This window comes from Odocoileus virginianus, chromosome 6 (assembly GCF_023699985.2).
Source record: "Odocoileus virginianus isolate 20LAN1187 ecotype Illinois chromosome 6, Ovbor_1.2, whole genome shotgun sequence".
In the NCBI taxonomy this organism is placed as follows: Eukaryota; Metazoa; Chordata; class Mammalia; order Artiodactyla; family Cervidae; genus Odocoileus; species Odocoileus virginianus.
This window is the reverse complement of record NC_069679.1, coordinates 2135146-2149846: the sequence shown is the minus strand read 5'-3', so window position 1 is coordinate 2149846 and position 14701 is coordinate 2135146. Positions and strand designations below refer to the sequence as shown.

Genomic DNA, 14701 nt, shown 5'->3' with positions numbered 1-14701 from the left:
ACCTTCCTGTATATTCAAGGAAGATTATAAAGTTTATCTACTAAATTTGGCCTTTGTCTGAATTAAAAGAATTCTTCCTATCTATTTCTTCTTTTTATAGCTGAAGCCAGTCTTACATCATTCTATATATGTACAAAGGATTGTGCTATTTCTACTACAAAATCATGTAACTGTAAGTGGAGATGAGGGAAATGCAGATATATTTAGTTATAAGAGACTCAATTCTAGCTGGACAATCATTTTACACGCACACATCACATACAACATATATATATATCCACACATGTACATATCTATTTCTTAATACTTTCCTGGTGGTTTCCCTGGTAACTCAGACAGTAGAGAATCTGCCTGCAATGCAGGAAACCCAAGTTTGATCCCGGAATCAGGAAGATTCCCTGCAGAAGAGAATGGCAACCCACTCCAGTATTCTTGCCTGGAGGATTCCACGGACTGAGGAGCCTGGCAAGCTAAAGTCCATGGGGTCACAAAGAGTTGGACATGGCTGAATGACTTTTTTCCCTTAATACTAAAATACCCAAATATGTGGTATACTTTATTATATAGTTAAACAGGCAAATGTTTCTATGCAGGAAGATAAGATTATTTTAGACCTGTAAAACATTTTAAGACAGGTTCCTTAAGAAAGTTTCTTCTTCGGGAAACTGAAAATGGTCAAAGAATAGCAAGGTGATGCCTATGAGTAGAAACTTTTCTTAAATGCACTCATTTCTTGTCAGGGTACCAACAGGTCTAAGAAGCCATCTTCCCTGCCTTTCATTTCACTTGCTAATATTCAAGACAATTCCCATTCTGTCTGTAACTGGAGTCTGTCCTGGTGCAGCCTTTAATTAGTGACCTCTTCCCATTGAGCTTCAAAGCATTCCACTTGTGCCAAATGGACGGGTTCATCCAGAGCTAACTCTGACGACTGCATTTATTTATGAACAGACAAGCACTCCCTCCCCAGAGTGCAAGCACTCCTGTAGACAAGCAAGGGAGATCCTTGGGAGACTCTTCTGCTGCTGAAAAGTGGCTGCCTGTCCTCCCCGACTGCTGCAAAATCCACCCATCTGTTGTCAGGCAGGCAGAAACGGTCTACTTCACACATTTCTGATGTTCATTTTGGGACAGAATAATTAGGATTAAAATATCTGGTTTAAATCCAAACCATATCTGTGTAATAAGAACTGTGTGAATCTCATTTTTTTTTTTTAAGTGCAACATGAACAATACTCAAGGGGAAAAAAAATGCCCTAAAGTTTTCAGAGGAGCCCAGCTCACACCTTTAAATTCTTCAGAACGCAAATGTGGAAAAATAGAAAAGGCCATAGGAGGAGCTAGAGCTTTCATTGTAGAAATCTATATATACTGCTTAGAAACATCAACACATATTTCAGAGACATTTGGGCTGGAACTAAAGACATGTATGTGTGAATTTCATTTTAAGCTGTTAGGAGGACATTTGCTAATATATTAAATAACTACAGTACCTGCACACTGCTTCTGCATCGAAGTTTCGAGTCTGTCTGTGATCGATTACAATAATCTCATGATGTTTATCTAGAAAGCATTCCAGGGCTGACTCTGGCGTCCGAGCAATATTGCAGCTGTAACCGGCTCTGTCACAGGCCCACCAGAATCCATCACTCTGACTATCTTCCTTTGCAAAGATGAGCAAAACCTGAAACACACAGAAAAGAGGATCGTGACAGAAGTCATCACCCTTAGAGACGACTGAAAGCAGACCAACACGATACCAGCTGAGGATGCAGCCTCTGGAGAGAAGCCACCTGGGTTCAAATCCCAGCTGGTCCCCCAATTCCTGGGTGTCTCTGAACAAGGCAGAGCATCTCCAGCCTACAGCTTCTCCAGTATCAGATGTGCTACAAACAGTGCCATGTAGGCTAGCTGGGAGGCCTGAGTGAGCACAGAAGACAAGCTCCATCACTGTTGGTGGTTGCCACCCACTTACAATTTCCTAAGTGGCTCTGTCTTCAAGTGGACTGATCAGTAAAATGGTAACAGGCTCATCAGTACAGGTTAGCCTGTGGTTCACACGGACATGTATTTGTGGTCAGGGAAGCTGGGGTTTGCCTGAGGTACCTAGAGGCCACCTCTCCGAACTGGGCACTTAAATCTTTATCCAGACGCAAAAAGGATGGGAACTCAAAACATTCTCAAAAACGAATTGCAACACCCAGCACTTGCTGAATCTGGAAAGAACCACCATGAAATGTGAAGCTACTGGAGCTAAGATGAGGAAGCAGGCCTCTTTTTTCTTCACGGGAAAGTGCAGCCCCACTCCCTGGGAAGAACAGCAGTGCTCACCACCACCCACGCGCCCTCATCATTCCCTGGGCTCTGGAACCCAGGCCCCCTGGGGGCCACAATGCCAGAGACGGCCACACCGGCACCTGAGCTTGTTCATTTGCTTGCGTATGGTCTCTCTTCCCCACTAGAATTGAGGGGAATTTCAGGGCAGGAAAGACCTGACTGCTTCCTTCCTGCTATGACCCTCTGCTGGGTGGCATCTGAGTGACAGGATAACTATGCACAGGGTTTCTGCAAAATGCCAGAGGGTTTTTACCATCAACTAGAGTAAGGCTACGTCAAGGCAATAGACCGAATAAGAAGCACATATATTAATAATCTCAAGATATTGATAAGCATTTAGCATTCTTCACCATTTAGTTCTCATTTAAACAATTAGGAGCAGAAGGGAAGTTTCTGGTCCTTTAAGCCCATAGTCAATACCAATCTTCATGATGAAAGGGTGAATGTGTTTCACTCAAAATCAGAAAGAAGACAAATCGGTCAATAATTACCACTACATTTAAAAAAATGCTTCACTAACTGAAAACTGACAATATATAGAATAATGAAAACAATAGTATAATGACTCTCATGGACCCATCACCCAGCTTCAGCAATAAGCAACTCCTGGCCAATGTGACCTCAATGCTATCCCTACCCACTTTCCAACTCTTGTATTAGTTTGCAGCAAATCCCACATATTTCACCCATATGCATCTATTAAAGAAAAAAAAAAACAACCTCTTTTCTAAAAAAAGAAAACCACAATACCATTTTATACCTAAGCTCTCCAATAATCCTTTATCATTAAACATCTGAATGCATCATAAATGTCAGTTGTTCTACACCGCTTGAATCATTTCCTGTTTTCTCAAATGCCATGTTTCCAGAAGAGAAATCATATTTTTAAGCATGATTTTGACATTTTCTTTTAGCACATGGCTTGAAATCACATGCCAGTAAAACATGAGGCAGCTACCCTTCTTCATGGCTCACTGTGGGCAAGGATCTTTCAGCCCTCAGGCAAGGCTGTCCCCCAGAACCTTCGCTACAGACCTACTCCTGGAAAGAAGCAGGAGGCAGCTCTTCCAAGAGAAGTGAGGGACTCAGCCTTCCGGATCTTGATAGTGAAAAGAAAGCCTTCAAATGGAACTGTTAACAATGGAGCTACAGTGAAAAAAGTCAGGTGGAATAAATTGGTTTGTAGAAAAAGTCACCGGCCTTTAACTTGATGTAGCTGTACTAGTACCATGAGAAACTCAATATGCAAAGGCTAAACGTCAGAGAGGGTGACAGAACCTCTTGTCCCATCTGTCTGGCTGAATAATGATTGCTAAGCAAGAATCTCAACACTTTATATTTCCTTTATACATTTATGCCTCAATATTTGACTAATGCTTCCCTGGTGGTTCAGAGGTAAAGAATCCACCTGCTATGCAGGAGACATGAGTTTGACCCCTGGGTCAGGAAGATCCCCCTGAGAAGGAAATGGCTACCCACTCCAATATTCTTGCCTGGGAAATCTCATGGACAGAGGAGACTGATGGTCTACAGTCTACGGGGTTGCAAGAGAGTCGAACATGACTTAGTGACTAAACAACAACATTTGACGAATGCAATAAGACCCTAACTGTATTCCCGTGTTGGCCACTGACACAGGTATTAATCTCTGATGTCTCATGTGTCCTTAAAAGACTGGAGTGCTCCACTTTTGGGAAAATAATGTCATTATTCAAATATTCTTGAGCACCTACTATGTGTAGACATAATTTTTTATTGCTTAGAGTATGCTAACAAAATTAAGATGACCTCTTGACCTCAAACAACAGGTATAATAAATAAACAAATGATATGGAATGCTGAAAGTGGTAAGTGCTAGGTGAAACAGTAGAGGCTGCTGGGAGCAGTATTAAGTAGGGTGCTTAGGGTAAGCCTCACCAAGGAAGTGACATACGAGCAGATGCCCAAAGAAAATGGAAAAGTCAAACTGATCACTAAAGATAAATCCTCCCACAAAGAGGGAACAGATCCACAGGTCCCCTCAGTGGGATGCATGGCTGATGCATTCAAGGAACTGCAAGGAAGCCAGCGTGACTGAGGGCAAGGCAAGAGAGAGGGACAGGAAGTGGAGGTCCCAGCAGAGGGCCCCGTTGTGTAATGCCTTGCAGGCACTTAGGGAAGCTATGCTGGATTTCACATGGAAACTTACAAACCAACTGAACATGTAGGGACTTGTATTAACCACGCCTTAAAAAAATTTTTTTAAATTTATTTGGCTGTGTTGGGTCTTAGTTGCAGCACTCAGGATCTTCAGTGGCCGCATGTGACCTCTTTAGTTGTGGCATGTGGGATCTAGTTCCCTGACCAGGGATCAAACCTGAGCCCCCTGCATTGGGAGTGTATAGTCTTAGCCATGTTAACTTCTGCATTTCTAATGCTTTGATGTCTGGAGCCTTGCTGACACTGGAGAGATACCCCTGAAGGCTAGCGCAGTCTCCGATGCCTAGAGAAAGCCAAGGACTTGCCTAGGAAGACATTTTCCATATGCAAACCAATCCAGAGTCGTGCTCCTACCACCTCTACCACTCGCTAACCCTCTGGACCACTATCCACCTGTCCTAAATCACTCCAGGGCCAGGTACCAGACAACTAGGGACAGTCCTTTTGCCCAACACATCTCATGAGTGATTCAACCAGTCAAACCTGACTACCCTGCCATCCCTGCCTCACCGCTTCACACAGAGAGCATAATCTCAGCTCCTTCCCACACTTTGCCACTCATACTCCCTGCCTCCAACTGACCTCAGTGCTTCCCTCTGGGGTCCTGCATGGCCTGCCCCCTCCTCTCAGGAACTGTGAGGAATAAACTATTTTTTAATGACAGTTGCACCTACTCTGTTGGCTTCACCCTACCTGATTAAAAATTAAAGTCTACATACTAAAACAAGAATATTTATAAAAGTACTCACTAGGAAAATCTCTCTAGGTACTATTCAAAACTCTTTCCATTTATAAAAGATTAATTCAGAAAGACTACTTTTCAATGATTCAACTCCTAAGCAAAGTGAAAATCTATGGCAATTAAAATATACACATATATGTTAAAGTACTATAGCCATGACATTTTTGTTAAGGTCTGCCTATCTGGAAAATTCTATTTTCTCTAGGAAGACGGCATACCCAAGTAACCAAAGTTGTGCTCTCTGCCCCTAACTAGCCACAACTGGGCTAGTTCTGTTGTTTTTGGGAATTTGAAATTTGAACAGAGACACGCAGAGGCTGAGAATTAGGACCCATGAGCCATTAATATAGAGAGAGTAAAGGAAGAACCTCAAATTCCTTCTGTCAAAATACTCAGAAATGGCTCACTGCCACCCTTTCTAAACCACAGCTTTCAACTATTCCTTGGATTCTGGGGAAAAACAAATACACTAATACATTTCTTATTCATTTACTATTTTGTAAAAGGCAACTGTTACTCCAAACCAAAGAATGTAACCCCTAAAAAACCTTATGTGATATAGTCCCTCTTCAAACTTATCATTTTATGTATGAGTATTTAGTTTCTTGTTAAACATGTCAATGTGTAAATGTTTACTGACCATTGATTGAGGCAAATCCCTTAAAATGATTTTTAAGGAATGATCATTAAATGATTTTTATGATTAAAATGATTTTTAAAAAATAATTAACAAAAGCAAATAGCCGAAGTCGGGACTTCCCTGGCGGTCCTCTACCTTCCGATGCAGAGGGCGCAGGTTCAATCCCTGATCAGGGAACTAAGATCCCACATGCCGCACAGTGTGGCCAAAAAATGAAAATAAAAAAAAGCATATTGCTTTTTATTTATAGAGTAAAAGTAAACTCACTCTCACCTGCTCTAAATAGTATGTGGAACATTCCTTTGAAGAATACTTCTGTTGACCTATCACACGAGATATAAGAACTGGGAGTAAGAAGCTGACAGAGACACCCAGAGTCCAGTGTCTGCCCCCAGGACCGAGCAGGGCAGACGCTCAGGCAGCAGATAAGCACGAGGGATGCCCTACGAACCAGCGACCACAGAGCGTGGGCAGGGCATCCAGGGCAGGAATCCAGGCGCAGCAGAATGGGAAAAGGAAGCAGTTCTGTGACACCAACCTCACTGTGCTACTGCAAACACAGCAAGAGAGCAGAAGACTAAAAGCAGGCCTGTGGGGAAGCCTGGGCCTACAGCAGATCTCGGCCAACGCAGGTTTTGTCCAGGATCGGAACACACACACAGGCAGCGCCCGCTCTGCACGGGAGCACCAGACCATACGAATGACCATGCGGAGCAACTGAATGATGGTCACAGCTACTGTTCTATGGTGTTCAGAAGTATCATCAAAACATATAAAAACATTATTATTGCTTATAAATGTACAGGGAGATGAAAAATGTAGAATTAACATTCAGTGCACTTTCTTTGAAACATTAGAAACTGAGACTCTGAGGTTTCTCAGCTTACTGAGCAGTTTGAACAGTGCTTGCCTCCTTCCAGCTGTATGAAGTGTATGAGCCTCTTCATGCCTGGGTGAATTACAAACTCCCAAGTGTGGATAAACTTCCAACATTTCATCCTCTGTACTTTCGACGTCATGAAATGTCCCCAGAGTTCCTTTAATTAATGTGCAGTTTTCTGTTGGCATCACTTCATCTGTGATATTTCATCCTTTTCGTCACAGCTGCTTTCTTCACTTAGCTCACTAAACTTGCGTTGAGACTAACCTCCCCTGGCTACACCCTGGAATATCTCACTGGCAGCAGTGTCAACCCTGCCAGCCAGCTTTCTCCTCTAACTCCATTTACACTGCCCTTTCACTTCTAGCATTATCACCTCCCATTTCTTTACTACGCTTTCATCTTGGGGGACTAACTTCCTCCTTCGATCACCAACTTTTGTGTTATGTCACGTAGGTTCCCACAGAGAAATAAAGGGGCACATTTCGCTGTCTATGCTTGAACTAACAGAGACAGTGAAACAAGCCTTGAGACTGGCACTCTTCAGGCTGCACATCTGTCTCTGATCATGCTGCACATTTGTAATTTATGTAATGACTTGTGGACTGAAGAACTACCAGCAAAGTTTGTACCGACTTGATGCAATGATCACAGTTCAAATACCAACGTGACTGCAATCTTTGTGACCAGGCATTAGTTAAACCGAGTCTGTGTGTGCTAAAACTGTGAAAAGTAAAGGGCGTGCTGTGTGCTCAGTTGTGTCTGACTCTTTGTGACCCCATGGACTGTAGCCTGCCAGGCTCCTCTGTCTGTGGGGATTCTCCAGGCAAGAACACTGGAGTGGGTTGCCATGCCTTCCTCCAGGGGATCTTCCTGACCCTGGGTCTGAACCCACATCTCTTGTGTCTCCTGCATTGCAGGCTGATTTTTTTATCTGCTGTGCCATTGGGATATGGCTTTTCAAATATAGCAATGAAAACCTCACAATGACAGGCTGGGCCTCCCTGTATTTCTACCTACATCTTTTGGAATTGCAAAGTTTAAATCATCTTTCAACCCAGGCCAGATTGATGAAGTAATGGGTAACCCAGGGCAGGGTCCAGGGGAAAGTGCAGGGTCTGGTTTAAGAGGTTTCAGAGGGGTAGCAGCCAGACTGCAGGTGACCTGGGGGGTGTCCTAGAGGCAATGAAAGGAACAGGGACTATGACTCTCAGGAGTTTTCAGGGCAGGAAGGGACCATCGCCCCATTCAACAGATGAGGGCAGCAACTTCCCTGAGCAAAGCAGTGGCAGAGCTAGACCCATAATCCCCAGCTCCTCCTTCAGTGATCTTTCTGATGTCCCTGGGCTGTGTTGGAAGTATTATAACCGTTCCTTTGACATGTTTTATCAAGAAGGTCTGGAAAACTATCTTTCTGAGGACAGCAATAAGCTGTCTTTGACAGTTAAATGAGAATGAAACTATGTAATCACAAAAAAGAGGAGAAAAAAAACTAACTTTTCCTTAACTTGCAGACAGTGTATGTGTTCATCATTATTAGTGTTCTTTCTAGAAAGGATATGCCTACATGTCTCCAAATGGCTTGTCAATGTCCACAATTAAACATCTAATTTTCAGAATAGTTGGTTCGGCTTTAAGCAAAGGCCAGGGAACAAGGAGCTCCTAAGAGTAGGCCACGTATGTAAGTGGTCACTGAACAACTGGCCAATGTGATCATAGGTGGAGTCCATTCATTTGGAGAAAACAATTTGGGAGCTTTCCTTAAATGTCCGTAGGAAAGTGATGCTCATATACCTTGTTTAAGACATCTTTTTGGTTATCTATTGTTGACTAAGCTCTGAAATTTGTGTATACTGGAACTGTGCAAAGTGAGGGCTTTTTCAAGTAGCTACAGTTTGATGAGAATTTAAGGGCCAAACATGATACTGAAAGGACTTTAAATACACTACCTCATTTAGTAATCCTTTCACAAATCTTTCTTTGGAGGTGGGCATTATCCCTACTTACAGATGTGGGGACTGAGGAATGGAAAGGTTAAGAGACACAACCCAGTCAGCAGCTAACAAGATCTGAACCGTGGTTGGCCTGACCCTCAAGCCTGTATAATCGTAAGTAACATGCCCTGTTTTTACCCTTAAAATACTGGACCCTAACAATTAAAATCGCTAACAACTCTGTGGTTCCATGACACTGGCTGGGCAGAGCACCAGCAATCAGGTACCATGGTGGTACCAGCTGGTACCACGACTTGGTACCAGCAATCAGGACAGACAAGGGAGAAGACACTGACCACAGGGAGCTACTGAATCTGAACATTTCCATCACTTCATCACTTAATATGTGAAGATCAGCTTCCCACATGGCCAAAGGACTGCCAAATAAAGTCTCCAATATATAATGGTTCCGGGGTGAGGGATGGAAATCCATGTCCATACAATATGGAAGTGTAAGCTTTAAAGGAAACTGCTGTCTTGCTGGGAGAACGCTCAGGTCACAGCAGTCAGGATCTGCTTCCAAGGCCAGCTGGAAGGCTCAGTCTGAGCGGTGGGGGCAGCAGCAGTCTAAGCAGAAACAATTCCACACACTGGAAAGTGCACATGCTCCAGGCATTGATGAAGGAAAGGGCTCTTGGTTTCCAGGTGGCATCATGTTGATAAAAATCTATTGCCTCATAATATTCCCCTACTTTTCTTTTCTGCTAAGACTGGAAAACACCCTGCCGTGAGTCACAGGCACTCACCCAGGAGAGCCGTCCTCTACAATTCCGCAAGGCACATCCACCCACTCCACCCCTAACAGTGCTCCACCAGCCCATGTCACACTGCCTGGCCACCACATGGGAGCAAATTTCCCCCAGTGACCTCAGAAGCACCCTCCAAAGCAACCACATCCTGGAATATGCTCAAGTAAGTTCCTCCCAAGTCCTGCAGGCTCCGGCTGACACAGTTAACATTTTCAGCAAGGCAGTGAAGTTACAGAGCAGGTATTTTTTTTCCCCAAGAAATAAAATGTAAAAACTAAGGTTCTAGGCTCTTTCTAAGCTGGTTGCAATGACAGTATCAGAAGCACAAGAATACTTGATTAGATATAACTGCCCTACCAATGAAAATGTAAAAGATGATAAAACCAACCAGCTGGACTCCCTGGGCGGACACGGGTCATCCTGTGGCTCCTTCCTCCCGACAACACCTGCTGTGGAGTCTTGAGCATATGGACTTGAACTGGATGAATCAGTGCCTGAAATTATGCTTGAATGAGACCCAGGAGTAGAGGCATCCTTGGTTCTGAGTGTTTTTTCCCCCCAGTTATTTTTATTAGTTGGAGGCTAATTACAATATTGTAGTGGTTTTTGCTATACATTGATATGAATCAGCCATGGATTTACATGTGTTCCCCATCCTGAACCCCCCCTCCCCTCCCTCCCCATCCCATCCCTCTGGGTCATCCCAGTGCACCAGCCCCGAGCACTTGTCTCATGCATCCAACCTGGGCTGGTGATCTGTTTCACAATTGATAATATATATGTTTCGATGCCATTCTCTCAGATTGTCCCACCCTCGCCTTCTCCCATAGAGTCCAAAAGTCTGTTCTATACAACTGTGTCTCTTTTTCTGTCTTGCATATAGGGTTATCGTTACCATCTTTCTAAATTCCATATATATGCGTTAGTATACTATATTGGTGTTTTTCTTTCTGGCTTACTTCACTCTGTATAATGGGCTCCAGTTTCATCCACCTCATTAGAACTGATTCAAATGAATTCTTTTTAATGGCTGAGTAATATTTCATTGTGTATCACACAATGTACCACAGCTTTCTTATCCATTCATCTGCTGATGGGCATCTAGGTTGCTTCCATGTCCTGGCTATTATAAACAGTGCTGCGATGAACACTGGGGTACACGTGTCTCATTCAGATCTGGTTTCCTCGGTGTGTATGCCCAGGAGTAGGATTGCTGGGTCATATGGCAGTTCTATTTCCAGCTTTTTAAGAAATCTCCACACTGTTTTCCATAGTGGCTGTACTAATTTGCATTCCCACCAACAGTGTAAAAGGGTCCCCTTTTCTCCACACCCTCTCCAGCACTTATTGCTTGTAGACTTTTGGATAGCAGACATTCTGACTGGTGCGTAATGTTACCTCACTGAGGTTTTGATTTGCATTTCTCTGATAATAAGTGATGTTGAGCATCTTTTCATGTGTTTGTTAGCCATCTGTATGTCTTCTTTGGAGAAATGTCTGTTTAGATCTTTGGCCCATTTTTTGATTGGGTCATTTATTTTTCTGGGATTGAGCTACAGGAGTTGCTTGTATATTTTTGAGATTAATCCTTTGTCTGTTTCTTCATTTGTTATTATTTTCTCCCATTCTGAAGGCTCTTTTCACCTTGCTTACAGTTTCCTTTGTTGTGCTTTTAAGTTTAATTAGGTCCCATTTGTTTATTTTTGCTTTTATTTCCAATATTCTGGGAGGTGGGTCATAGAGGATCTTGCTGTGATTTATGCTGGAGAGTGTTTTGCCTATGTTCTCCTCTAGGAGTTTTATAGTTTCTGGTCTTACATTTAGATCTTTAATCCATTTTGAGTTTATTTTTGTGTATGGTGTTAGAAAGTGTTCTAGTTTCATTCTTTTACAAGTGGTTGACCAGTTTTCCCAGCACCACTTGTTAAAGAGGTTGTCTTTTTCCCATTGTATATTCTTGCCTCCTTTGTAGAAGATAAGGTGTCCATAGGTACATGGATTTATCTCTGGGCTTTCTATTTTGTTCCATTGATCTATATTTCTGTCCTTGTGCCAGTACCATACTGTCTTGATGACTGTGGCTTTGTAGTAGAGCCTGAAGTCAGGCAGGTTGATTCCTCCAGTTCCATTCTTCTTTCTCAAGATTGCTTTGGCTATTCGAGGTTTTTTTTATTTCCATGCAAACTGTGAAATTATTTGGTCTAGTTCTGTGAAGAATACCGTTGGTAGCTTGATAGAGATTGCATTGAATCTATAAATTGCTTTGGGTAGTATACTCATTTTCACTATATTGATTCTTCCAATCCATGGACACAGTATATTTCTCCATCTATTTGTGTCCTCTTTGATTTCTTTCATCAGTGTTTTATAGTTTTCCATGTATAGGTCTTTTGTTTCTTTAGGTAGATATACTCCTAAGTATTTTATTCTTTTTGTTGCAATGGTGAATGGTACTGTTTCCTTAATTTCTCTTTCTGTTTTCTCATTGCTAGTGTATAGGAATGCAAGGGATTTCTGTGTGTTAATTTTATATCCTGCAACTTTACTATATTCATTGATTAGCTCTAGTAATTTTCTAGTAGAGTCTTTAGGGTTTTCTATGTAGAGGATCATGTCATCTGCAAACAGTGAGAGTTTCACTTCTTCTTTTCCTATCTGGATTCCTTTTATTTCTTTTTCTGCTCTGATTGCTGTGGCCAACACTTCCAAAACTATGTTGAATAGTAGTGGTAAGAGTGGGCACCCTTGTCCTGTGCCTGATTTTAGGGGAAATGCTTTCAGTTTTTCACCATTGAGGATAATGTTTGCTGTGGGTTTGTCATATATAGCTTTTATTATGTTGAGGTATGTTCCTTCTATTCCTGCTTTCTGGAGAGTTTTTATCATAAATGGATGTTGAATTTTGTCAAAGGCTTTTTCTGCATCTATTGAGATAATCATATGGTTTTTATCTTCCAATTTGTTAATGTGGTGTATTACATTGATTGATTTGCAGATATTAAAGAATACTTGCATTCCTGGGATAAAGCCCACTTGGTCATGATGTATGATCTTTTTACTATGTTGTTGGATTCTGATTGCTAGAATTTCATTAAGGATTTTTGCATCTATGTTCATTAGTGATATTGGCCTGTAGTTTTCTTTTTTTGTGGCATCTTTGTCTGGTTTTGGAATTAGGGGGATGGTGGCCTCATAGAATGAGTTTGGAAGTTTACCTTCTGCAATTTTCTAGAAGAGTTTGAGTAAGATAGGTGTTAGCTCTTCTCTAAATTTTTGGTAGAATTCAGCTGTGAAGCCATCTGGTCCTGGGCTTTTGTTTGCTGGAAGATTTCTGATTACAGTTTCGATTTCCATGCTTGTGATGGGTCTGTTAAGATCTTCTGTTTCTTCCTGGTTCAGTTTTGGAAAGTTATACTTTTCTAAGAATTTGTCCATTTCTTCCAAGTTGTCCATTTTATTGGCATAGAGCTGCTGGTAGTAGTCTCTTATGACCCTTTGTATCAATGTTGTCTTTGTGATCTCTCCATTTTCATTTCTAATTTTGTTAATTTGGTTCTTCTCCCTTTGTTTCTTAATGAGTCTTGCTAACAGTTTGTCAATTTTGTTATCTTTTCAAAAAACCAGCTTTTCACTTTGTTGTTTTTTGCTATGGTCTCTTTAGTTTCTTTTGCATTTATTTCTGCCCTAATTTTTAAGATTTGTTTGCTTCTACTAACCCTGGGGTTCTTCATTTCTTCCTTCTCTAGTTGCTTTAGGTGTAGAGTTAGGTTATTTATTTGACTTTTTTCTTGTTTCTTGAGGTAAGCCTGTAATGCTATGAACCTTCCCCTTAGCACTGCTTTTACAGTGTCCCATAGGTTTTGGGTTGCTGTGTTTTCATTTTCATTCGTTTCTATGTATATTTTGATTTCTTTTCTGATTTCTTCTATGATTTGTTGGTTATTCAGAAGTGGGTTATTTAGCCTCCATATGTTTGAATTTTTAATAGTTTTTTTTCCTGTAACTGAGATCTAATCTTACTGCATTGTGGTCAGAAAAGATGACTGGAATGATTTCAATTTTTTTGAATTTACCAAGGCTAGATTTATGGCCCAGGATGTGATCTATTCTGGAGAAGGTTCCGTGTGCACTTGAGAAAAAGGTGAAATTGATTTTTTGGGGGTGAAATGTCCTATAGATATCAATTAGGTCTAGCTGGTCCATTGTGTCATTTAAAGTTTGTGTTTCCTTGTTAATTTTCTGTTTAGTTGATCTATCCATAGGTGTGAGTGGGGTATTAAAGTCTCCCACTATTATTGTGTTATTGTTAATTTCCCCTTTCATACTCATTAGCATTTGCCTTATATATGCGGTGCTCCTATGCTGGGTGCATATATATTTATAATTGTTATATTTTCTTCTTGGATTGATCCTTTGATCATTATGTAGTGTCCTTCTTTATCTCTTTTCACAGCTTTTATTTTAAAGTCTATTTTATCTGATATGAGTATTCTGACTCCTGCTTTCTTTTGGTCTCCGTTTGCATGAAGTATTTTTTTCCAGCCCTTCACTTTCAGTCTGTATGTGTCCCTTGTTTTGAGGTGGGTCTCTTGTAGACAGCATATATAGGGGTCTTGCTTTTATATCCATTCAGCCAGTCTTTGTCTTTTGGTTGGGGCATTCAACCCACTTACATTTAAGGTAATTATTGATAGGTATGGTCCCATTGCCATTTACTTTGTTGTTTTGGGTTTGTGTTTATACAACCTTTCTGTGTTTCCTGTCTAGAGAAGATCCTTTAGCATTTGTTGAAGAGCTGGTTTGGTGGTGCTGAATTCTCTCAGCTTTTGCTTGTCTGTAAAGCTTTTGAATTCTCCTTCATATCTGAATGAGATCCTTGCTGGGTACAGTAATCTGGGTTGTAGGTTATTCTCTTGAGTTTATTTTTTAAAAAAGAGTTTCTTAATTATTCTGCCCCTCATTCAGAGCGGGACTCTTGACTACTTTTAGCTGCTGTCATAGGGGCCAAACTCACGGGACAGGAACCAGGCAGGTACATGGTACCGCTGGAAACATCCCACTTCTTATGCTGGGTGATGGATCCACGGCATTAATTTTATTAGTTACTATATTTCATAGCTTATGAGCACAAATTTAAAATGTTTTATTATGCTTTAACAT

At 41.4% G+C, this 14701-nt stretch overlaps 1 protein-coding gene across 5 annotated transcripts in view; it reads right to left on the bottom strand.

Annotated features, from left to right (window-relative positions):
- PDE8B (phosphodiesterase 8B) overlaps window positions 1-14701 on the bottom strand; it is a 254927-nt gene that overhangs the window by 93263 nt on the left and 146963 nt on the right. For all 5 annotated transcript variants that reach the window (XM_070468576.1, XM_020902681.2, XM_070468574.1 and 2 more), the window contains exon 3: window positions 1494-1684. In XM_070468576.1, the coding sequence (XP_070324677.1) occupies window positions 1494-1684 (191 nt within the window). The remainder of the gene's footprint in view (window positions 1-1493; window positions 1685-14701) is intronic.